The sequence below is a fragment of the Cervus elaphus genome, chromosome 1 (genome assembly GCF_910594005.1).
Source record: "Cervus elaphus chromosome 1, mCerEla1.1, whole genome shotgun sequence".
In the NCBI taxonomy this organism is placed as follows: domain Eukaryota; kingdom Metazoa; phylum Chordata; class Mammalia; order Artiodactyla; family Cervidae; genus Cervus; species Cervus elaphus.
The window spans coordinates 21,803,860-21,830,526 of record NC_057815.1 but is presented as its reverse complement, the minus strand read 5'-3'; the positions used below and the strand labels follow the sequence as shown (position 1 = coordinate 21,830,526).

Here is a 26,667-nt window from a genome sequence, read left to right as displayed (position 1 = left end):
ATTAATATCTCAGTAGGTTGAATTGAACTAAGGCTTTCTGAGAGAGGATTGGTCTATAATTTTCCTTTTTTCTAATATCCTTGGCTTCAAATCAATTTTATATTGCCACATAGAAGAGTTGGTAGTCTGTGGGGAAATTGGTAGGATTTCTATATTGCCGTATCTTTTATAAAGTTAAACTTCTGCCTCAGTGAATAGTGAAAGGACTGAGAATCATTTCAGTGTTTATTCTCAGCACAGATTTTATGCCAAGCTGCTGGACTAGGCACTGAGAATACATGCTTGACTGGGGTCTGTCCGCACTCCCGAGGCACTTGTCTAAGAGAAGGTGTGTGTGCGCTCAGTCGCTTCAGTCCTGTCCGACCTGCCAGGCTTCCGTCCATGGGATTCTCCAGACAAGAATACTGGAGTGGGTTGCCGTTCCCTCCTCCGGGGGATCTTCCTGACCCAGCGACTGAACCCATGTCTCTCATGTCTCCTGCATTGGCAGGAGGGTTCTTTACCACTAGTGCCACCTGGGAAGAGAAGATACAAATTTGTAAATAAAAAATTACAGTCAGGTGAGAAATGTCAGTAGACAAAGTCCCAGGGCAGTGCCCTGAAAGAGGATGATTCTTAATGTCCATGGCAGACTCTGGGAAAGGCTGGGAGGTTTGTCAAGTAGCCTCCAAGAGCTGTGCCTACGGCACAACGGAGGACATGTGCAGATCATCACAAGGAGTTTGCTTTGTGGCCGGGATCTATTAAGTCATGAGCACCAACAGTGGATCTTTTCAGACTTTGGCAGCAAGGTTGATGAGAGAGAGCCATCTATGATTTTTCTTTATTTTAATGTCTTCATAAGGTATTAGGGATATGCTGGTCGCAAAAGTGTCGTGAAGTTTCCTTCTTTGCTGTTCTCTGCAAAAGGTTGTAAAAGATTAGTATCATTTCTTCGAGTGTTTGTGAAGTCATTGGGCAGAGGTTTTTTTTTTGGTCAGTATGTATTAAACAATGACCTGAAATTTCACCTTAAAAAGTTGAGTAGATGTCTGAAAAGGTAATATATCATTCTTACTGCCATTTTCATGTAATAAGACTTCCATCTGCTTACTGAGGCTACCACAATCCATAGTTTGATCAATGTATCAGTGGCAGAAATTCACTAGTATAAAAATCCAGTCTGTTTCTAATTGTCAAATGGTGTATTACAGGTTCAACTAAAAAAAATAACTGACTCCCTTGGCTGTATAGGGGGTACAGTGGTGTTGGATGAGACCAGTCTGTGCCATCCAGACTCTGACAGGCTTTATTTGAAGCATGTGTCAGATCATCTAATCTACTTGATTTGTTAGCATTATATTTAAAGATTAATAATCTTGAACTTTACTGCTTAGATTGCTTTCTCTTAGTTACTTTGAGGGATATATTTTTAATTAGATATATATTTAGTAATAAGCAGTGCATTCACATTATTCAAACTTGAAAAGTTACAAAAAATGTTTCTCTTGAACATCAGTTCTTTAGTCACCCAGTTCCCCAGCTACAGAGCCAACAGGTGTTAATTGCTTCTTAGCTGTCCTTCAGTTCAGATTCTCTGGATATGCATGTAGTATATCCATATAGGCCTCCTCTCCCTTTGTAAAAAAGCACTTTTCTGTTCTGTACTATGCTTTTAACTTAGTGTGTCTTAGACTGTTCCATGGCCTTGCCTGTTAGAGCTGCTGCTTGTTTCTTCTGTCTCATGGCTGCCTTACATGTTACACTGATGACAAGCATGTCTAATAATAATAAACTAATGTGCCCTTTGTACTATTGGTGGGTTTTTAGGTTACTTCTGGTCTTATACAGAAAAGGCTCTGTTGGCCATCTCCATCGTGCTTGTGAATAACTGAATATCGTTTTTCTTTGCTAGTTTTTTAGACCAGATCTTCTGTTTCCTTTCAGCCATGAACCAGAGAATCAGTCAAAGTGCTCCAGTGAAGCAGCCGCCCCCGCTGGCCCCCCAGAGCCCGCAGGGAGGCGTCCTGGGTGGCGGCAGTTCCAACCAGCAGCAGCAGATGCGCCTGCAGCAGCTGCAGATGGAGAAGGAGAGGCTGCGACTGAAGCAGCAAGAACTGCTTCGGCAGGTGAGGCCCCAGGTTAGAGACCAGCCTTCCGCTCTCGGGGCTTTGTTTTCCTACCTGAAGCTGGGTGTGTTTCGTTCCGGCATTTGTCGGTGGCAGAGGAGCGTTGTCTCTCTTAAAACTAGAGGGACACAGAAACGTTCTGTCCGGCTCTGTCCTCGTCTGAGTCTCTTCGCTGGCCTCTGAGCGCGTGGGCTGTGACCTGTATCACACAGAGGCGTTCGGGCCATGTTCACCGCAGTCAGGCAGGAGTCAGGGAAGCAAGGGCGCTTGTCCTCAAATACACAGGCATACCTCGGAGATACTGCCCGTCAGTTCCAGACCACCACAGTGAAGCGAGTGTTGCAGTAAAGTGAATCACACGAAGTTTTTGGTTTGCGGGTGCATGTAGAAGTTAATGTTTATACCATACTATAGTCCATTAAAGTGTGTAATAGCATTAAGTCTTAAACAGTGTACATTTTTTAAAAGTACTTAATTTTTAAATACTTAACTGCTGAAAAAAATGCTAGCCATCACCTGAGCTTTCAGTGAGTCATCTTTTTGCAATAGTAACATCACAGATTGCTGTTATAAATAAAATAATAACAAAAAAGGCCAAAATATTGTGAGAGTTGCCAAAATGTGACACCGAGGCGTGAAGTGAGCAATTGCTTTTAGAAAAATGGCTCTGATAGACTTGCTAGTCGCAGGGTTGCCATAAACCTTCAGTGTGTTTTTAAAAAAATTGCAGTGTCTGTGAAGTGCAATAAAGTGAGGTATGTCTGTACAGGGAACTGCAGACCATTTAATATCTGAAGGTTTCACTAAGGGAGGAACTGGAACATCACCTGGGGAGAAACATCTTTTACTTTAAACAAATTATCTGTCTAGGAGAATACACCAGTAGGATACCTCTCACAGGACAGATAGCTTTCACTATTGCTGATCTAAGATGTGTTTTATTTAAAATGTAACATAGGCTATCCCAAGTTTAGAAGATCCCCAAGTGTCTTAAAATTACGTGCTTGTGGTGGTTTTTTTCACGTTGGGAAGGGTAGGTTCTAACATTAGAGAGCTGGAAACCTTTAGGGCCATTTCTATAGATTTTCTTTCAGAAATACTGTTGGCTTTTTTGTGCCATAAAAATATAATCCCTCATCTCAAATTTCAGAATGATAAAATCTAAAGTTCAGATGTTGGGGGTATGATCTTAGTATATTTTAAAATTTTTATATAAATATTTTGGGTAATAAAAGCACAGTGTGATTTTGAAAGTGTACAAAAGGTGTAAGTGAAAATAAAATCTCCCTTTCCATTTCTCTAGTTCTCTTTTCTGGAAGTAAATAGCTAACAATTTCTTATGCTTCCCCCCACCCCCACCCCAGACCTTCTCTTTATTTACAAACATGAAATACATGTGTCTATATTATTCCCCCTGCCCTAAATCATGGCATACTAAGATAAGGCATTAAAAATATCGTTTATGGTACATTTTTGTTGCCAGGGTGTAGACATTTGAACAAGGTACTGTTTTCTTCATGAAGGTTATATTTTAATAGTGTCACTTGAGTGTTAATGGAAATAGATGAACTTGATGTAGTGATTGAACTCTGATTTGGGACTTGAAGAACTGGTACCTAAGAGTTAAACTGAGCCACAAGCACCCCAGACCGCCACACCTGCAAACTGCGCTGTCGGTAGCCGGCCAGTGTCCCGTGGTGAGGCTGGGCCCAGAAGTGAGCGAGGGAGGTGATGCCCCTATGTGGTGTCATGAAGTGGTCTTGAAAGAAGTATTTCCTCATCTGCCTTTAAGAAAGTAGAAAAAGGAAGCACGTTAACAAGTTTATTATACCTCTGACAGACTTTTAACATATTACTATAAAGGAAAGACATTTTTCATTTAAATAAAACTTTATCACCAGAGCAAGGTAGCATCATCAAGAATATAATTATATAGCTATTAGAAGAAATAAAGTAATTTCAGGGTACGTTTTACACAGCCTGTTTTCATTGCTTGCTTTTCATTTTGTCGTTACTGAGTACTAGATGGTATAAGTAAATATTATTTCACATATGAATTGAAGACCATCAAAACCAAGAAACCTTATTAATAAGAAAGATTAAAATCAGTCATTTTGCTGTAGATCAGCTGTCTCCCATCCCCTTCCCAGCCAGTGGGCAGAATGCTGCTGCTTATGAAATTCTTTATTCTAAAGAATTTTCCTAAGCCTTATTCCCACTCTTACTCTGGGTGACGGTCCCGGACAGAATAGCTTCCTTTAAAGGTGACTTCTTTGTCTCTTTACTGCCTACTGTGTTGTCTATCCTTCTGTTGAAGTGACCGACCTGCTCTAATCTTATACTAATGGTGTATTGTTTAAGGTGTTTGTTTTTTAGCCATCAGTATAAATTCAGTTTAAGTCTTTTGGCTTCCTGTGAACTTGCACTGACAGTTTCTCTTATCACTGAAACATCAAATTATATTTTCCCTGCTTCATCTAATACTCAGAAGTAAAGAACCTACCCGACCAGTATCAGATTGTGTTTGAGTCCCGACACCTGTCCTGCCCTCAACGCTGTGAACACTGCTGAGGCTTCCGTGTGTTCTGTGGTGACTCCATGGTCTCCTGTCTCCCTCAGTCTGCTTCTTCTTGAGCTAGCTTGGGAATTCTGTGCTATGGTGATATGTCTGGATGGAATTTGTAAGTCAGCCTACACAGCCAACCCATGTGGCTTAAAGTAATTTTTATCCATCTTATTTTTCACTCTTAGGCAATGCGGAATATCAATCCGAGCACAGCCAATTCTCCAAAATGTCAGGTAGGCTCTTGTCTGATGTTTTAGCGTTGAAAATAGATATTCTGTTAGGAAAGAGAAAAACTTGTGCTCCGGGGGCCTGTCCTCACTGAAGAATAACTTCAAGGCCTCTTCCTACCAAGCTACCTAAGTTAACATTGCTATTCCCAGAAAGTTGACACTGTCTGCTCCTTCCACAATAGTAGTAGTCCTTTTGACTCCCTGGAGGTCTCTCCCCTCAGCCCCCACATTTGATATGTAGTGTGTGCATCCTGTCAGCCTTGAAGTGTGTCTGATTTTTATTTGTGTAGCCTGAAGTAGTGCTTACAGTGACTTACAGGAATTAAAAATTTGAACAGTAACAAAGGTGGCACAGCTTATTTACTTAGGTAGGCTACTTTAGGAAATCCATTAGAGTGTAATGATACTACTAGGAAGGGAGACGTTTTTCTAGTGGACATTCCAAAGAAAGAATGTCAAAATCACTAGAAGAGAGAAGTGAACAGTGCTCTACCTGAGTACTCTTTTGGGTCTCTGTTGGCTTTTATCAGCATTTCTCCCTGGTGAACCCAAAGAAGCACTGCTTGTGAAGGTATCTTATTTAGGTGGAGCGGGTGTGGCCACTTTTTCCTTCTATAACACAGGCACTTGTCTGACTCATGAAGAGAATCTCATTCTTAAAACCAAAGAGATCTCTGTGTTTAGGGCTCACCGATTATAGAGGAAGTAGAAGCTGAGGGATTATTGCACTTTTTTCAGGTGGGCAGAGGTGACCATGAGACGCCTCATTTTATTCTCTCTAGCTCTTCTGCACTAGGCTGACAGGTGCATTGTGTTGGAATGAACTGTGGAAGTGGGAATTGTCAGAACTCCACTCACGTTAGATTCTGTTAACTTGTCTGTCTAGATACTATACTAGATAGAATCCTCACAGAGACCAGTTAACTTGGTGACAGGAAAATCTCTATTCTTTATCTCTCTCATAAATGCTTTCTTTAATCAAGAAATCAAGTAAGGGAATAATTCATGAACATCATCTTTGCTAAAGCAGTGCAGACATTCTTACAATGAGGGCTGCTAATTTCACATTTGACTGGGAAGAGCACTGTAGCACTGGATCTTTAAATAAAGTGGAAACATAGGAGCAGAAATTAATTCAAATGAGACTTGGGATCAAGCAAAAAGTTCTCCGTGTTAAAGTGTTTTGAAATTGTCTCCTGTTTATTTTTTCCTATTAAGATCTTAAACTTTAAATCTGATAAATAAATGAACTACCTTCAGGTCTTTATTTCATACATCAGTATAAGTGTAAATAGTTGCTCTCATTAAAATTATCAGGAGTTTTTAGATACTTCTTTTAGTAGTAAAGCTTTATAAAAGTTAAGGCTTATAAATTAAAATTCTATTATCAATAAATTTGTATGGTATTAAAATTACAGTGTTGATCCCTTAGATTTGTCTAAGTCAGAGCTGGAAACCTGAAAGAGACAGGTTTTATGAAAAGTTTTAATTTTTAAATTAGCTTCGTATATGTGGAGAATAACATATTATTAGCTTGTTATATAAGTTTCAGTTGTCAGTGTATTTACCTGGCACAACTGGGAAAATGTATGAAATTCCAATATATGGCTAAATTTGGAATTGCTCAAATACATAGAAACTGGTGGTATTTGTATCAAGCAAGTATTTGTGTTTTTCTCATCCTACTTATTTTCTGGATTATCTTAATGTAGATGTCAGGAAAATTTTCACAAAGAACAGTCTTAAGTGAAGATGCCTTTAAATAAGGTTACCAAGATAATCAAGAAAGGAAGAAGAAACTTTCCAGTCTCAAAGAACAGACTGTACAAAGGAATAATGAAGAAAAAGCGATGGATCCATTCAATACTTGAGTGCCAGACACTTTTGTTCAAAGTTGTCAGATATCTTTGTTTTTACTTTTCTAATAGAAATTAGTACAGATGGGTTAACAAGCAAAATGAAATCAGTGACATTATTTTATAATTATATAGCTCGTTTGCTATGGACTGTGGGAAAGTATCAGACTTCAAAATGTTTACAAATTACTAAGTACTTCTGCGTAGGATTAACAAAACATGTCTGTACTGTAGAATTCTCTGGTCATGTAAGCTAGTGTCAGTATGGGTGAGGGTAATGCAAAATTCTGAAAAATTAAGACAACTTTAAAGGCATTAGTATATCTTCTTAGTTAAAAATGGAAATTATTCCCTTTAACAAAGGGTTTGTTGGCAGAATTTTGGAAAACTTGTCCTTATAAAGCTTTAAATTGTTTAATTTCATTCAGATTAGCTTAGCTATTTTTATGTTTCTAAAGCAGTTTCTAGTCTCAGGAAAAAACAAAAGAAGACTTTGAAACTGTAAGCATTGTCTCTGCTCTGTGAGATTGAGCATGCATGTGATGTTCACCTTGGAGAAAAGATGGTTCCCCCGCCTGAGTGTGAATGTTTTTACCTGTCTTATGCTTAAGAATGTGGTTCTTACTGCCTGTGGTTCCCTTAGTACCTGTGAGGTCAGGCCTAAACTCTGCAGCCTGGCTCCTTTATGGTCTATGGTCAGTAGTCTTTCTTTCTCTCAATTCTGGTTAAGCCAGTTACCCTCCTTCAGCCAAGTGCACACCCCTGTCTTGTTGCCATGATCCCACTCATGAGGAATCCTTTTCCCCATTATGTCTTTTCCTCTTCCCTTTTACTAATTAAGATTCTCCATTTCTTTCATCAGGCCTAGATCAAAACACATCCCCAAGAGCCCTCATCAGAATTCTTGAAAAACCCAGAAAATAGAAACAAGACTGCTATGTATATATATCTTAACTTTATTTTTGAGCAAGTAATTGCTTTACTCTTAATAGAAATTATAGCTTCATAGAAATTATTTATATTGCAAAAAATATTTTGCAACTAGTGAATATTGTGTAGTTGCCATTCCATGTATATAGTAATAACACACCAGGGTCAGTTACTGGTTTTGAGGGATTGAAAAATTAATTAAAAATAATTTAAATAAATAAAAATTAATATTTTAGTATTAATATTGAACATATTGTACTACACTCTTAGCCCAAAATGGTGAAGAAATTCAGATGTCCATAGTTTTAGTCAAATAGAGCAAAAGGATACCTCTTTTCAGAGCCATATGAAAATAATCACTGCAACTTTTTTTTTTCTGAGTTTAATAATAGCAAATCTTTGGCTTTCTTTCCCTCCAGACTCTCTTTTATGTTAGCAGATACTAGAAAAGCTAAGATTATCTCTCCTTTTTGAATTCCTAATATTGAATAAATCATAGATTCATTTTGGTATTTTCCCATGAATATTTTATTTTTAATGGGCATGTTGAAAACTGTATAAGAAGGGATGAGATTCAACCTCACGCTCTGTGTACTCTAATAGATTATCTCATTTGTTTTATTCATTAAGGTCATGGTAATTTGAACAGTGTTATAATAACTTTATTACTTTGAGACCACAATTAAGTAGCATAAATTACAAAAGAGATCTGTCAGAGTGTTGAATCTCAGGATCATGCTGTGGGAACATAAAACTGCCTAAAAAAATCAAATCTATTTTGATTATCACTTTTAAGAATTTAAGATTATCATACAGTAGTCATAACTATTCCCAAATCCACATATACACATTTTTTAGTCAAAAGGGTTGTTCTGAAGTTGAAGATAACTTCGGTAAATGCCACAAATATTTAAAAAAAACAAAAAGCATTCTCAACATTGGTTAAATGTTTTAATAACTTTTGACATAATTAAATATACTATGGTGGTTTAAAACTGTGTTGGAAAATGGGGTATGACAAGGACCTATCTTGAATGGTTGGAGGAAATGGCTTTTTTTACTTCTGTTGACATAGACTGCTATTACTAAGATAAACTGTTTAAAAGATGTGTATTTTTAGAGTTTTTCTCCATTTCTAAATTTGGGTTTCTAGTTCACTAAACTAACCTACTTTAAATAAATTGATTGGGTTCAAGAAGGGAAAACTCATTTGTGTGCCATGTATTATCCAGAAATGAGACATAAATTGTGTTGGCTGAAGAAAAAAATTGCTTTAAGAAAGTAAAGTTGACATTAATTTTATAGGATTTTCTATGAATGGGATCATAACTTTTTCACCTTAGCATGATTATTTTGAGATTCATTCATATTATATCTATAGTTCATTTCCTTTTACTGCTACCTAGTATTCCATTGTATGGATATGCTACAGTTGTTTATCTGTTCACCTATTGATAGATATTTGACTGGTTTCTAAATTTTGATTTTGTATAGGCATGTGCCTCCATTTTGGTAGGGTACTCTTAAGAATTTAATAATCTAGCAGTGTTCAAAGTGTTTCCGGACTACTGACTTCTTCTACTGCCTTTCTCCTGATTTTTCTAAATAGTGTGAACCAAAACATCAATTTTTTATGGGGCCAAAATACTTAATATCTTAAAAGTATCTTTTTTATCCTATGAGAAATGGTACTGCCACTTAGATAAGAGAAGGGAAATTGAAAAAGGACCAATGGCTCATGTCTAGATTTTGAGTCCATAAAAGTCCACTATATGAACCAGGCAAATCCTGTTTTCCTTTATAAACTATCCTGGAAACTTCCCTCCAGACCAAACTGGGTCCATGAGTTTTACTTACAGGGCGGATAGCCCTGGCTCCACACGCATACCAGATTAGCTAAGATTTACAGGCTCAGTGGGAAAAGTCACCACATTTTTGTATTATTACAGAAGAAAATGAGCTAAAAATACTTGCTTCCTTTAGAAAAAGTCAAATACTCTAAAAGAATTGTTTGACCTTTGAAATACAGAAGCATGATAAATTTTGGCTGAATTTCCTATAACTTGCTTAGTTCTCCATTTTTGAAAGTCTGTCATACTATTTATTCTGACTACCTTTGGGAAAAGAGAAGCTTAACGAACTTGTATTTTTAGCTCAGTATTCTAATTTTAGACATTTGTTTGGGATAAAAAGCTTCTTTAGAGATAGACATAACTTTCAACATGAAATGTTTCAACTGAAATCAGTTTTTGTAGACAATCCAAATATGTCCCAAGGCTAATTTTTAAAACAGCTATGCCAGATTTACTCAATTACAAAATAATGTTCATATTCATCCAAAATGTTTTAATTGCAATGGAATGGGTGTATTCTACATAGGTATATGTAGATATATACAGGCATTATTTTAAGATGGATATTATTAAGAAAGTTTATATGAAATATTTTTGATTAAAAAATTCAGATTATGTAACTTCATTTCATAGTTATCCATATTAAAATAATTATTTTTCTATAAAGGCACTGGGCTTTCCTGGTGGCTCAGATGGTTAAGAATCTGCCTACAATACAGGAGACCCTGGTTTGATCCCTGGATCAGGAAGATCCCCTGAAGAAGGGAATGGCAGTCCACTCCAGTACTCTTGCCTGGAGAATTTCATGGACAGAGAAGCCCGGTGGGATACAGTCCATGGGGTCACAAAGAGTCAGACACAACTGAGCAACTAAGCTCATAAAGTCACTAGCAAAAATTCTGTACACTCTGAAACTTTTTTAATATTTTACTGTAAAGTTATTAATTTTATGCAGTGTGTTCACTTTCACATCTGCAGTCCTTGACTAAGAATACAAGGAATTATAAAGCTTACTCACAGTGAAAACCCATGATCTAATTGTTCTCACTGGCAGCAGGACAGCTTTAGGGAGGAACTCTTCTCAGTTAACCTGACTCCACATTCACGCTCCTTTAGAACCTGACGAGGCTTAGCACTGAGTCGGACACTTCTGCGATTTTCCATCTCTATGTGGGTGTGTGTGTGTGTGTTTATGTGGAAGTGGGCCTTACTGTTTTCATATTCACGTGAACTCCAAACTTCTTATATATTATATATAAGAAGTGGGGGAGAAGTTGGCCTGTTTTCCTAAATGAATACATGTGGTTTTCCTCCCCAATTCTTGACAGTTTCTTTAAAATATAAAAAAAAATGTTTCATCTTCCTTATTGAAGTCTGTGAAATAAATTATGTTCACAGCAGATGAAAATGTTAACAAAAGAATTAATGCTTTGGGGAGGGAGCTACCAAGTCAACTTTAGTTACTTGAAGTCATTTTATCTTTAGCAAATGCTGAGCTATGTAAAAATATACCCATTTTTGGATAACATATGTGTAAACTATATCAATTATACCTCAGTAAAACCAAAAATTACTTCTAATCAACCCTGGTTGGTTGGTTTTGGGGTTTTGTTTATTTTTTCTATAACTAGAACTTTCAGACCACAGCTGAATATTCATACTTAGTGTGTATGGGTTCTGTAATCTATGTATATGTTATTTGTATTATTGGCCTTACCACATTACGTTTGTTTTCATGCCGTATTCCCTACTATTAATGCTAACACCATCCTGCCGCCACTCCCAGTAAATAAAAGTGGCATTTTTTTCCCCTTGTTCCTTTCAAGTTCAGTTTAGATGAATCCCTAGGTTAGTTGCTCTTAGTCTTGACTCATAAATAGGTTTGATGAGAAGTATATATTTCTGTAGCCTTTCAGGGGATTGGATATCTTAGGCAACTTATAAGAAAGATCAGCCTTCTTATTCACACCTCTAAATTACCTTTCTTTGTAAATGTGGATAGTTGGTTTTCAGTGTCTGCTGACAGTAGAAATTCAGTTGTTAAAGGCAGCAAGAAGTAAAAATCTGACAGCTTCAAACAAGCAATGTGGCAGAATGAGAACATGGAGATTTTACACATGGCAATTAGCTTTAGCTTCATAAAACCTTAAAAAAATAGAAACGATCAAAAAGGGTAAGACAAAAAGCTGTGAAGGACAATATGAAAAGTATAGCCAGTTTATTAAGTTGTTTCAGTAACTATCTATTTGCTTTGTGTTGCAAGGAGTTCAAAACTAGGTACACAGAAAACAAAAGGATGCCTCTTCTCTAGGCATTGATCTCATCTGGAGCCTGTAATTTTACTCATTTTAAACTTTATTGCTTTTAACAGCCTCATATTTTATTGGCAATGTAAATTCTTCAAAGTGTTTAGAAGCTCTTTTATGCTCCAAAGCAGCCATTAATTTATTCACTTTGTACCCTTAGGGGACAGAGAAGAAATAGTGAAGGAATGATTACAATATCATGTGATAAGTGCTGAGATCATACACAGATACGCTCAGGGTGAGAAGAGAAGCAAAAGGAAAAAGGAGCAAAGCAAAGGTATATCTACCTGACTGCAGAGTTCCAGAGAATAGCTAGGAGAGCGGAAGCCTTAATGGAAACAGTGGCTGACCTAATTTTTCGGGGCTCCAAAATCACTGCAGATGGTGACTGCAGCCATGAAATTAAAAGATGCTTGCTCCTTGGAAGAAAAGCTATGGCCCACCTAGACAGCATATTAAAAAGCAAACATCACTTTGCCAACAAGGATCCGTCTAGTCAAGGCTATGTTTTTTCCAGTAGTCATGTATGGATGTGAGAGGTGGACTATAGAGAAAGCTGAGTGCTGAAGAATTGATGCTTTTGAACTGTGGTGTTGGTGAAGACTCTTGAGAGTCCATCCTAAAGGAAATCAGTCCCGAATATTCATTGGAAGGACTGATGCTGAAGCTTAAACTCCAATATTTTGGCCACCTGATGCTGGGAAAGACTGAAGGTGGGAGGAGAAGGGGACAACAGGATGAGATGGTTGGATAGCGTCACCAACTCAATGGACATGAGTTCGGGCAAGCTCCAGGAGCTGGTGATGAACAGGGAAGCCTGGCATGCTTCAGTCCATGGGGTCGCAAAGAGTCGGACACAACTGAGCAACTGAACTGAAGTGAACTGAACTTTGCATTGATCAATGCAAAGAAATAGAGGAAAATAATAGAATGGGAAAGACTAGAGATCTCTTCAAGAAAATTATAGATACCAACAGAACATTTCATTCCAAGATGGCCACAATAAAGGACAGAAATGGTATGGACCTAACAGAAGCAGAAGATACTAAGAAGAGGTGGCAAGAATACACAGAAGAACTGTACAAAAAAGATCTTACTAATCCAGATAACCACGATGGGGTGATCACTCACCTAGAGCCAAACATCCTGGAATGTGAAGTCAAGTGGGCCTTAGGAAGCATCACTATGAACACACCTAGTAGAGGTGATGGAATTCCAGCTGAGCTATTGAAAATTCTAAAAGATGATGCTGTGAAAGTGCTGCAATCAGTGTGGCAACAAATTTGGAAAACTCAGCAGTGGCCACAGGACTGGAAAATGTCAGTTTTCATTCCAATCCCAAAGAAAGGCAATGCCAAAGAATGTTCAAACTACCACACAATTAAACTTATCTCAAACACTAGTGGAGTAATGCTCAAAATTCTCCAAGCCAGGCTTCAACAGTATGTGAACCGAGAATTTTCACATGTTCAAACTAGATTTAGAAAAGGCAGAGGAACCAGAGATCAAATTGCCAACATCCATTGGATCATAGAAAAAGCAAGAGAATTTCAGAAAAACATCTATTTCTGTGTCATTGACTACACTAAAGCCTTTGTGTGGATCACAACAAACTGTGGAAAATTCTTAGAGATGAGTACAGCAGACACTTTACCTGCCTCTTGAGAAACCTGTATGCAAGTCAAGAAACAACATTTACAAATGGACATGGGACAACAGATTGGTTCCAAATTGGGAAAGGAGTAAATCAAGGCTGAATATTGTCACCCTACTTATTTAACTTATATGTAGAGTACGTCATGAGAAACGCTGGGCTGGATGAAGCATGAATTTGAATCAAGATTGCCGAGAGAAATAGCAATAACCTCAGATATGCAGGTGACACCACCCTTATGGGAGAAAGTGAAGAGGACCTAAAGAGCTGCTTGATGAGGGTGAAAGAGAAGAGTGGAAAAGTTGGCTTAAAACTCAACATTCAAAAAACCAAGATCAGGGCATCTGGTCCCATCACTTTGTGGAAAATAGATGGGGAAGCTGTGACAGATTTTATTTTCCTGGGCTCCAAAATCACTGCAGATGGTGATTGTAGCCATGAAATTAAAAGATGCTTGCTCCTTGGAAGAAAAGCTATGACAAACCTAGACAGCACATTAAAAAGCAGAGACATTACTTTATCAACAAAAGCCCATTTAGTCAAAGCTATGATTTTTCTAGTAGTTATGTGTGGACGTGAGAGTTGGACCATAAAGAAAGCTGAATGCCGAAGAATTGATGGTTTTGAACTGTGGTGTTGGAGAAGACTCTTGAGAGTCCCTTGGACAGTTGGATTTCATCACTGACTTGATGGATATGTGTTTGAGCAAGCTCCAGGAGTTGGTGATGGACAGGGAAGCCTGGAGTGCTGCAGTCCATGGATTTGCAAGTGAGCAAACCAGTCAGTCCTAAAGGAAATCAGTCTGGAATATTCATTGGAAGGAGTGATGCTGAAGCTGAAGCTCCAGTACTTTGGCCACCTGATTCAAAGAACTGACTCACTGGAAAAGACCTTGATGCTGGGAATGATTGAAGGTGGGAGGAGAAGGGGACGACAGAGGATGTGACGGTTGGATGGCATCACTGACTCAGTGGACATGAGTTTGAGCAAGCTCTGGGAGTTGGTGATGGACAGGGAAGCCTGGCGTGCTGCAGTCCATGGAGTTGCAAAGAGTCGGACACGACTGAGCGACTGAACTGAACTGAGCATTGTGTTAAAGACAACATTTCCATCTGTCTAATTCAATCTAAAGTTGGAGATGGGGTCATTCTGGAGAATTACCTAGAGAAGGTACCTGGATCTTAATAAGAAAAGTGTTTTTGTTGTTGTTTTCAGTCAAGAGAAGAGTATATGAAAGACATCGTACCAGAGGAAAGCATGCCCTGTTACAGACCTACAGTCTGTGGGGAGTGCAGACTGTGTTTGTTTTAAAGTCACTTGTTACCCTATAAGATGAAAGTGGGCCGTGGTTGATGTCAGAGATAGAAGATACAGAGAAAACAAGTAAATGGGATCCCCAGAAGCTCCTAGGAGTGTGAGGTGGCGGTAGGGAATCCATTTTTTGAGCCTGGAAGAAAAGTTGTAAAGTAAGTATGAATGAAGATGGCTTTGTGGGCGCAGCCCAGGGTGACAGGGGAGACTAGAAAAGCATAGATTGTGGCTGTTGACCTCTAGTGTCCTGATCTAAATGGGGGGAGCTAGAAAAAGCAAGAGCACTGTGAGTGACCAGGGGCTTGAGAGTGTGGGCCGGATTTGGAGTAGTAATCATGAGAATGGAAGAAAAAGTAACCAAGAACCACCACCACCCCCCCAAAAAAAACCAAAAAAAACAGTAAGTGGTACCAGAGGCCCAGCCAAGACCAGAGAATTAATTTATGATAATCTGGATAGCTGTATGGTTTTTCTCTTAGCATTTCTTAGCAGTCTCAGTATAGAAATGACACAGGCATATTTTTAGTATTGATTCATTGTTGGAATCTGCTGTGTTGAAACAAAATTTGTGTGTACATCGGGAGTCTTAAAGGTACGCATGTGTATTTACAATGATCCGCTCAGGGCTTCCTGGTGGTTCAGTGGTTGGGGGTCCACCTGCCAGTTCAGAGAGCACAGATTCTTGACCCCTGACTCGGGAGGAGGTCTCAGGGTGGCCGGGCCGGTGCGCCAGCTGCCGACGCCTGCACGCTCGAGCCGCGCTCTGCATCCGGAGGGGCCGCCGCAGCCAGGAGGCGCCCTCACGCTGCGCAGCTAGGGAAAGCCCACACACGACAGGGAAGACCCAGCCAGCAATAAATAAATTAAAATTTTTTTAAGGAATAAATAAAATGATCAAGCCCGAGTTCAAGCTTGTAGGGAAAAAGAGCCAGTAAACTGGAATAGCAAAAGTTCTACCTCCTACTGGGTGGAGAGAAAATACATGATCCCAGAAAGCAGGATGAGTATGTGTAAGATTTCTGGGAAGGAGCTTTCTATACCAGTTTAGGATGTGACAGGGGCACTGCTGATTGAAATACAGTAGTGAACGGTATTGTTGCGATGTAGAGATCCAGGGATTTCAACTTTAGATTACTGTATAGATCTTGTTCATGGGTGTTGACAGTTCTCGAGTTGGTAAAGTGCAGTTTCAATGAAGTGAAACACTGGTCATTGTCCCAAACGTGACAGGCAGGTTTGGTTTTGAATAGCAAGGTCTTGGCTGTACAAGTGGATGATTTTGAGGTATGTGGGGATAAAGATCATTGGAATCCAGAAATTTACAGAGCTCTCTTGCTGAATAAATCATCTGCATAATGTATAAGTAATAAGATACTGTGGCATGTCTTATGACTAATATTGGAATAGTAATGAACATTTTTAAGAAACTTAACTGGAGTATGCTGTGAAAATGTTTTCTACTGATGAAAATTCGGAGGTATAGTAAATACTACTGTTCGTTGCCTAACATAATTGAAGAAAATGCTAACTTTCAGTTACAGTTTAATGAAAATAAAGATGTAACTTTTCTCTCCGTCAAAGTTTGTAGACCCTCTGCATTCCGTCATGACTTTCTGACTAAGAAACCATTTAAAGGATGGTTTATTTAGAAGGCAGAAACCTGAGTGAAAAGTGGTTGTTGCAAAGTCTAGAAATGTTGGTACGGAGCTCAGAGAAAATCTCCACGGCCTCTGGACCCTGTGGTGCTCTGGGAGTGAGGGTCTTGGAGGTGGTGTGTGCCTCTGTGAGTAGGCCAGCCCACTTGCAAGAGGTGGGGTAGTGTCCTTTGTGATAGAAAGCCATGTTTCAAGGCAGACCAAAACTGTCAAGGAGAAGATGTTGATGAGAGCTTCGGAGGCACAGTGGAAATCCTCAGGAAAGGGTACAGTGAATGGACGAAACGGTGAGGAAAGGACAAGCTGGTAATGAAGGTGTAGGAGTTGGCCAGAGTGAAGTGAGCTCGCCTTGAAGCCCTGGGCAGATAAAAAGCTGAGACCTAGAATGTTTGAAAGCATGTTGGGACAGGTGTTCTGAAACAATCAGTAGTAAGGGCCAAAGCTTTTGCTCAGTTTCCAGGTGGTATCCTGCTGAGAAACTGTTGGATACCCCTGAAGATATCAGTAGCTCAAGACTGAAAAACCTGAAGTCAGATTGAGTCAGTTGATACCAAACAGTGCAGAAAGGCAGTGAGGTGTGTGGGTGTCTTGGTAAATCACCAAATTTTGTTCTTTTGACCTTATTTTTATTACTGGTGCCAAATATATAAAACCATATGAGGGTTGTTCAGACTTGCCACCCTACTCTAAAGGAGGGATTTAGGCATGTCTGCCAGAATAAAGAAAATAACAAGAGAAAACTAAGTTAAGTATTTGTTGGGGGGTTAATAATCCTAGATAAACTTGCAGTTGATATAATTTAATGTTCAGTGACTTGAAATGGAGAGAAGAACTTGGTCCTTCTGACTGGTCAACTCAGTAACTTTTAGATGTTAATACTTAAGCTTTATATGCACAGGGTTATTACTTTAATGATAAATTTGTTAATTAGTGGATTGATTCTGTTTGTTTGTATTGATTTTTTTTTTTTTTTTTTAATTTTTTTTTTTTAGGAATTAGCTCTCCGTAGCCAGTTACCAACACTGGAGCAGGATGGTGGGACTCAAAATCCAGTATCTTCTCCTGGGATGTCTCAGGAATTGAGAACCATGACGACCAATAGCTCAGATCCCTTTCTTAACAGGTTGGTAACAGTTGCTGCTGGCCAACACCTGAAAAAATCCCAGCTTACGGTGTTCTCCTTAGTGCTTCTATATAATAGGCTGTTTGAACATCCGTATGGGCCGAGAACCACGGCTGTAAATGAATCTCTCCATAAACGGCTCGTACGATAAAGCTTGAGGATTAGACGCTGGCTGCTGTGAGAGGAAGTGAGCTGTTCAGACTTGTAGAGGGAATACTTACTCAGAGTCACGTGTTTGCTTGTGCCTGTGCTGTTGACTAACAGTTACTTGCAGAATCGTGAAGGAACATGTGAATGCCTTTCTATGAAAGCAGAAAGAAAAAAAAAGCATCTTAAACCTGCTTAGGGCAGCATTATAAGGATCTTTGGAAGGAATTTTCCACGTAAGTGTTCAACCTAAGAAGTTTCACTACAGAAGCACTGTAAGGCCTCATATTCTTAAGGGCTATAGGTCAAAGAGAAAGGTTGTGTCTTTTTCAAATAATGTGTTAACATTAAAGAGTATTCAAAAATAGCACAGTTAAGGATGATTTTTAGTGAATTACCAGAAATCTTGGATTTCAGGCATATTGCAAAGATGTTATTATATATAGTGCTGTGTTGAAAACTGCAAGCTGAGACAGATCATCTTCTTTGCCTAGAAAGGCATTTAAAACTAAGACTTAACTACAATTCTTTCTTGTAGATTGTCAAATATTTATTCAGTTTCAATTTTTAAAATAAGGAACAAATGCTTTCTGGTCTTTGCTTTTGTTTTTAATCAGTTTTAGACAGTGCACTTTTAAGAATATTGAAAGGTATATTGACTTAGGAAGATTATTATGCTACCCTTTCAGTTCTTACAAGTTGAATTGAAAACATCCAGATCCTAAGAAAAAAAGATACTTTGTCATACCAAAATGTTTAGTACAATAAACTTGCTGCCTCTTAAGATTAGTGCTGGTGCCCTGATTGACTGGTTTGGTTTCAAAGGCCATCTAAGAAGAAATCAAAAGAGAAATGAAAAAAGTCTTGGAAACAAATGACATTGAAAACAGGACAACTCAAAGGCCATCTAAAATGTATTTAAGTTTTGTATTTACTCTCTGACACATGCAGTTTAAAGTTCTGCCAATAATTGAGTGTATTTATAGAAGATTATAATTCTGAGGTTAATTAGGAAAAGTCATAGCCACAGACCTTTTTTCCCCCCACAGAGGAAATTTCAGATCAGTGTAATTCCAGTACCCATGTTGTTGAAGGCCTGTGTTTACTGGTCCAGGGATAAAATGAGACCATCTAGAAAAAAGGGATGTAGACCGCATATCCTCCTGGTAGTCGTTTGTGCAGATTCTTAGAACTTTTGATAAAAACTGAGCTACAGTTTTAAGATTCTATTTTCTGGTAAAGAACACAGAGTGAATCATCCCCAAAGTTGCTAGTCTCAGGGCAGAATCCCATGTCTCTTGTCTGTAGTACCCCAGTTTCTAAAACACACATCTGACTCTCGCATTTTTCTTTTCAGAGACTTTGGATGGTTTCCCCCACTGCCTGTGTGTAATTTATGCATATTTCTTAAACTCTAAGCACCTGTTCCCCTGACTTGCCACGGAGTTGCCTCAGTGGTGGTGGTACATTCTCTCGTCTCCCTTTTACTCAGGTGTTTCAAGGCCAGCTCTGGCGTTGCCCTCCATTAAACCTTTCCCCTGTACTTTGAAAGTTTTCTCCTCTGCTCTGAACCTTGTACATGTATTTGTTCACCTCCTTCCCTGAAATGGTGAGCCTCTCAGAAAGCGGCAGTTGTGGGCTGTTGTTGTTAACCTGATTCCTCAGCCTTGTCTCACCCCCTGTCACATAGTAGCAGATGCTCAGCGCCTGTCAGTGAAGGGAGGTGGGGGCCGCAGGGAGCAGTTCCCAGTCAGGGAGATGGCCTTGTGAACCCTGTCCTCAGGAATGCCCATGCGCTTCCCCTGAGGCCTGGAAAGAACTCTGAACAACTGTGTAAATCCAGCCGTTCTCTAACAGTCTTGAGTGTCTTGATATGTGCCCCGTGGTGAGCAGTGGGAATAGTGATGACTAGGACCAGGCCCTTGTCCCAGATCGAGTCAGGCAAAATAAAAACAAACCACATCCTGAGGGCTTCTCCCAAGTGGCTGCACTGTGCACAAATGGTCTCAGAGGCAAATTTGTGTTTTCTTGGATCTGTGTGAGGCTTTCGAACCTTGCCAAAATCTGACAGAAGCATTAAACTAGTGGTCGCAATATACAGTGTGAAAGAGAGGGGGGACAAGGCAAGTGCATTGAGTAATGTAGGAAAGAAGTTTAGGGGCTTGAGCTGTCAACCTTGAGCAACTGTGAAAGCTCGTTTTTAAAGCTTAGTTATTTTTTGTTTAATTTTTTTGTAAACTGAACAGCTCTTCAAACGTCCAAGCTGTGAGGAAAGTTAAGTTCACACTGTAGTAAGAGACTGTTAAGAATTACAGTTGCCTTTATTTCACACTTTGCTGTAAGATTTTCTAGAATTAGTGGAACCCCCAATTTTACCATCGATGCCACCTGGTGTCTACGTGTTACTAGGTTAGGGAAGTGGTCTGTTTATGAAAGTAATGTTCTGAGGATATTTACCATACTTGTATGTAAATCTGTGATACTTTTTATTCAGCCTAAAATAAAAATCTGTCTTGGCTCTGCTTTTCTCAAGCTGTGTGCCTTGCAGGGTTGTTTTGGTTTTTCTTTTTAATCAGTTCCTTCAATTGGAACTCTCAGGACTCCTGTTTCATGCTGAGGTGTTTTTTCGGGGTTCCCCCCACTTCCCCGAACAGAAGCAAGGAGATCAAGCTAGTGAGTTCTGTTCTTATCAGCAGTTACTCGTCTGTTTTGGCCCAGTCCAAAACGAAATTCTGGTTCTTTATTTAGGGTTGATTTTTCTGGCTTAAACTCTCTGCATGAGCCGAGGAATTCAGCAGGAACCTAGTGCAGGCCTGTCTTAGTATCACTTGGAAGCTGTGTTTTGACCCATGCCTGTGACCCCTGCCACTTGGGGCATGGAGACCTTGAGACAGATGAGCTGTGTGGAGCCCCCCAGTTCAAATGGCGTTACACCAAGAGTTTCCTGTCACTCAGGAAAGCCGGGTGTATCTTGCTTTTCCCTTATGACCACAAAACCTTAGGAGAAATTTTGGCCCCCTGAGGTTGCCAGTCTGAATTAGGATCAACTTGTCCATTTCGCTTCATAGCACAGGAGCTTGGTGCGGGCCCTGAAGGAGGGTGCCTGCTTCAAATGCCGCAGGGCAGGAGTCTTCGCTAATCCTCCGGGAATCATGTTGGTACTGAGCAAGTGTTTATGTGTTCACCTTGAATCTTTCCTTACGTGTGTTGCGTTGGTCTGTGACCCTCATTCTTTGTAGTGGCACCTACCACTCCCGCGACGAGAGCACAGACAGCGGACTAAGCATGAGCAGCTACAGCGTCCCTCGGACCCCCGACGACTTCCTGAACAGTGTTGATGAGATGGATACAGGTTGGTACTTTTTGTTGCTCTTGGTAGTCTAGCTTTCAGTCAGATACAGTCATTGTATTGCCGGGTCTGATAAACTATAGTGAGCTAAGAGTATTCGGAAGAAAACCAGTTAAGAGCCTGTAAACTTACCTGACCCTGCTTTGTTTTATTTCTTTTTAAATAGCATCTTGTAAAAGTCTCTTCCGACTTTTTAAATGTCATGGATGTCTTATCTCTATTTGACATGACTAATTTTAGCATTTAAAATATTGCGTTAATTTAAAATAGTGAGTTAATGGGCAGGGCAGTTAGAAGTCTCTGTTACATGGATATTCATTCTTAATTTTGGAGCGAGAGCTCTGTATTTGATTTATATGTCTCTCTGTGTATGTGATTCTTTGTCGGCTTTCCTCTTTTTGTGACGGTCACTTGTCCAACTTAGGTGATCCGGGGCTCAGGTTGGCAGGTTGGAAAGGCTAGGTGATGGCCTTACCTCCTTTGTTTGAAGAGTTGCAGGAGCTTGAAAACCTGCCCCCCAGGGGTGGTGATAGAACCCTTGCTCCCGTGGCTTACCGTTTGACCTAGACTTGGCGGCTGTCAGCGGGCACAAGCTGGCTGGACAGTGAAGCAGCTCTCCAGCTAGCTGGCCACTTTTGGGAGCGTTTGGCGGGGCTTCTGTGCTGCTGTGCATCCAGCCCATGGCTCCGGTGTTCCTGGGAATCCACACCACCCTCTTCTCATCTGGATCTTAAATCATCTGTACGAGTCACCTCAATGCCATCTCATTCGCAACACCTTTCCTTACTCCTCTCTAAACTTTTATAACAGTTAATGGATTATGTTAGTTTTTCTGAAAGCATATTCCATTGAAGTGTTCAGGAATGTTAACATCGTCATGGGCAAAAAAGGGTTCTTGGCCAGGTAAGTTTGGGAGACCTGTAAGCAAAGCTAGGAAGACTTACTTTTCCAAGGACTTCTGGGAGGCGTGGTTTTACTGTTGTGAATGTGAGTCTCCCAAGAGTGGGATAGAGTTTCCTGCAGCCTTTTTATTTTATTCTGTTCCGTAGTGTGTACTTAGGAGGAAGACAGGTATACACCATTCATCTTTATGTTTTATCTTATCATGGTGGTGCATGCCTGGCGCAGAGGCAAGTCCTGATGCTATAGAGTCATACCTGTTCTTTCTCTCTCGCTGTATATAATTTTTCAACAAACTTTTTTTCAGGACCCCCATCAGTGCTTAGCACGTGGTAATAAGCAGTCAGGCTTGTTCAGTATCTGAACAGATGAAACAGAAGGAAACTTGGCGTTGTTACTTTGCCGTCTGTGGGTTGTTTGGCCTAAAGTAAACTGTGGGCATCAGTGGAGGAAATCCATCAGGAATGCATTTCTTTCCATGTGTGTGTGGACCTCTATGCTCACATGATGTCGGCTTTTCGAAAAGGACCTGTTTTCTTTGTGTCTCTCTCTGGTCCCTCTAGGTGACACTATCAACCAAAGCACCCTGCCCTCCCAGCAGAACCGTTTCCCAGACTATCTTGAAGCCATTCCTGGGACAAACGTGGACCTCGGAACCCTGGAGGGAGATGGGATGAACATAGAAGGGGAGGAGCTGATGCCGAGCCTGCAAGAAGCTTTGAGCTCCGACATCCTCAACGACATGGAGTCTGTTTTGGCCGCCACCAAGCTAGATAAAGAAAGCTTTCTTACATGGTTATAGAGCCCTCAGGTAGACTGAATTCTAAATCTGTGAAGGATCTAAGGAGATTAAGACCTATACCTGAAATTTCCAGTTAAGCCAGGGGCAGTCTTCTGGCTAATACAGAAAAGATGAACAAACGTCCAGCAGGATTCTTTCATCCACTACTTTGCTCTTCCTTGTCCATTGCTGCTGTTAATATATTGCTGACCTCTTCCATAGTTGGCTCTAAGGAATCAAAAAAACTGTTGTTTCTTTTGCTATTATAACTACTGTTTGTTTTGGGGGCTGGGGGAAGTGAGCCTGTTTGGATGATGGATGCCATTCCTTTTGCCCAGTTAGATGTTCACCAATCATTTTAACTGAACACTCAGACTTGGAAGTCAAATGCTTCATGTCATAGCATTTAGTTTGTTCAAGCAGTTTTTCTTCAGCTGCCTTTGGCCAGTGGAAAAACACGACTTACTGGTCTAACAAGCCAAAAATGTTGTATCTGATGTTTAGTACTTAGACTGATTTGAAAAGCTAGTTGAAACCAAGGCTGAAGACTGTTTTACTTTCAGTGGTTTTTTTTTCCTCCTAGTGCTATCATTAGTCACATAGTGACCTTGATTTTATTTTAGGAGCTTATAAGGCTTGAGATAATTTCCATAGAAATATATTAATTATTGCCACATACTCTAGTATAGATTTTGATGGGGTTTATCATGGGTTTGTTTTTTTTTTTTTTTTGTCTTCATCGGGATTTTTATTGTCTTAGGGGTTTTTCCTTTTTTCCTCAGAATCTAGGCAAATTACCATTGTAGTGCATCTGTTTATACTTCTAGCTTGGGACAGTTATTGTAGTTCCTTTGGTAAATCTACATGTCCTGGTTTTTTTTTTTACCATCTTATTTAAATCTTGGTAATCAGCTCTCTCTATATATACCCACACACACACTTATAATGTTTATGATAGTGTGATAGCAGAATGTATCTTCTTTTTTTTTTTTTGAGTTTTCCCTATTTTCCAATTTATTTTAAAACGGTAGCTATGAATGTATGCATTTAGAATACAAGACTAGTCGTTTATATTTCACAAGTAGTTTAAATCCGGTTGGGGTAGTGTGCAGGTGGTGGTGGTGGTTTAGTGTTCTAGAAAGGGCTGTTCTTATGGATGGTGCCGCGAGGAGTCCTGTATGCCCTCTGGGCACACAGTGGATATTATCTGCTGAATTCGAAAGAAGTAAACAAGAAATGGCTTTATTATCCCCTTTAACTTTGAAAGATTACCTTCGCCTTAGTTTTGGAAGTAAAATCTAGTAGTTTAGTTCTCTTTTATAATGAACACATTAAAGACTACATTGAAATATTGCCTACGAAATTGTTTTTACTTATAAAACTTGCTCCTACTTTTATATGCTGAGAATTTACCCTGGATAGTATATGGGATACTCTAAGGTCATAAGTTAGCTGGTAAAGTGATCAGATTAATGTATATTACTAGTTGATTTTAGCAAAGAAATAGAGATAATCATGATTATACTTTTATTTTTACTGGAAGAGATATAACTAGAGTATGTGTCTACAGGAATAATAATGTTTTCCAAAGAGTATTTTTAAAGGAACAAAATGAGCATGAATCAACCCTTCAATATAAGCTATGAAGTAATACTTGCTTGTGAATTATAGTGGCATCAACTAGCACCTCTGCGATTAAGGGTCTTTCAATGTTTATAGAATAAGCCCTTATTTTCAAGGGTTTATAAGACATAAAATCTCTCTTTTCCTGGCTAAAACTGCTATGAAAAGCCTCAGCTTAGGAAAACAGGTGGGGTTTTTTTTCTGATTACAAAATATAAGTATTTTGACCCTTCAGTTTAGAGGATTGCAAAAGTTGGAAGTTTTATATTAGGTAATTTCAGTGCTCAAAATGCAGTCATGTTATATGTATTGATTCATAGGCCGATCATTCATAATAATTGACTCTTAAGGCTATTATTAAAACAGCAGAAAGATTAAATCTTGAATTAAGTCTGGGGGGAAATGGCCACTGTGCAGATAGATGTATAGATTTTTTTTTTTTTTTTTAAGAGGAATAATGAAATTCTGCCTAGAACGCATATTTGAGTTTATGGATGGATGATACAGCATGTTGGCTTTTTTATATGCAGAAGATCAAAGCTACTTAGAAGGAGTGCCTACAATTTGCCATTAAGCCACAAATTACGATCTCATCTTATATATCAGCAGAGTAGCTTTAGATTAGGGGAGAGGGTGGGAAAATGGGAGGGGGGTTGTGAAGATTTAGTGGGACCTTGATAGAGAACTTTATAAGCTTCTTTTTCTTCAATAAAAACTTGTCTTGCATATTGCTGTCATTAAAGGCAGTTGTTCCTAAAATTTCAATCATTTAAGTACACCCACAAAACAAAAATACGGAGTTCTTCATTCCCCCTCAACTTGGATTTACCCAGTTATACCTCAGTGTTGTAGCAGCACCATGTGCCTGGAGGACGTGGTGCTTTGACCTAATTGTACCCATTGTACTGACCTGAAGGAGACCTAAGCCTTTCTCTTTCTGAGTTTGAATCACAGCCTTGATGTGGTCTTTCTTGTTTTTTGTCCTTGTTCCTAATGTAAAAGTGTTTAACTGCTTCTTGGTTGTATTGGGTGGCATTGGAATAAGATTTTAACTGGGTATTCTTGAATTGCTTTTACAATAAACCAATTTTATAATCTTTAAATTTATCAGCTTTTTACATTTGTGTTCTTTTTAGTTAGGGCTTATTAGATCTACTTATGGTTGATGGAGCATATTGATTGGTAGTTTCAGATTTTCCAGAGCACTATTTGTTATAGTAACCATTTTCTAAACAATAGTGCTTTAAAAAAAAATTAGAAAGTTAACTTTTATACAGATGGTGTTGCTGTTTTAAGTATTCATACTAAATAGATACATTTTATATGGAACCTTGGCAGAAACACTAAAATTTTAAAAATAAAACTAATTGTGTAATTCATAATTTATACTAATCAGTGTTGAAACTCAAACAGTGCAAAAGTGGGAGGCAATATCCAGTGATTTACAGTTTTATAGCTTCTTCGCATCTGAGAAATGAATGCTCAGATCAATTTTATCTTCCATAAGCATGTTTTTATAAGAATTGTGGGTGTGCCTATCTTAACAGTTGTTTTCTGTGTCTTGGCAAAATATTCTCCACATTTTAAATGTTTTATATTAGAGAATTCTTTAATGCACACTTGTCAAATATATATATATAGTACCAATGTTACCTTTTTATTTTTTGTTTTAGATGTAAGAGCATGCTCATATGTTAGGTACTTACATAAATTGTTACATTATTTTTCTTATGTAATACCTTTTTGTTTGTTTATATGGTTCAAATATATTCTTTCTTTAAACTCTTCTTTGTTGTTTTTAACGATTAATATACTTAAAACTTTTTTGACTTCTTAATGGGTCTTCCAGTAGAACAAGTGCAAGTAATAAAAGGTGATTATAGTGGTAACTAACTGGCAGACAGGTTAAACTTAAGGTTGGTCTGGCACTTGGAACTTTTGTAGTGTGGATATAATTCTTTGAACTTTATGTTCTGTACTCTTCCTGTAAACCATCCTCAATGATAAAAGTGTGTAAGTAGAACTGTATCCCCTTCAGTCTTAAATGATTTTACTACATGTGTGAATAGCAGCACAGAAGAAAATAGTGGTTCTTTCAAAACAGCCTTTGGTTTTTTATCTCCAAAATAGAATACTTAATGTGCTATGCTAAGTCACTTCACTCTTGTTGAACTCTTTGCGACCCTGTGGACCATAGCCCACCAGGCTCCTCTGTCCATAGAACTCTCCAGGCAAGAATACTGGGGTGGGTTGCATGCCCTCCTTCAGGATATCC

The 26,667-nt window shown here is 39.0% G+C and overlaps 1 protein-coding gene across 8 annotated transcripts in view; it reads left to right on the top strand.

Annotated features, from left to right (window-relative positions):
• YAP1 (Yes1 associated transcriptional regulator) overlaps positions 1-26,179 on the top strand; it is a 124,556-nt gene extending 98,377 nt beyond the window's left edge. For 2 of the 8 annotated variants that reach the window (XM_043894963.1, XM_043894950.1), the window contains exons 5-9: positions 1,927-2,108; positions 4,860-4,907; positions 17,462-17,592; positions 20,979-21,091; positions 22,552-26,179. In XM_043894963.1, coding sequence (XP_043750898.1) covers positions 1,927-2,108; positions 4,860-4,907; positions 17,462-17,592; positions 20,979-21,091; positions 22,552-22,790 — 713 coding nt within the window. In that variant the 3' untranslated portion in view covers positions 22,791-26,179. Of the gene's footprint in view, positions 1-1,926; positions 2,121-4,859; positions 4,908-17,461; positions 17,593-20,978; positions 21,092-22,551 lie in introns of all 8 variants that reach the window. The other 6 variants (XM_043894873.1, XM_043894795.1, XM_043895163.1 and 3 more) reach the window with 3 other exon arrangements.
• Positions 26,180-26,667: the final 488 nt, after the last annotated feature.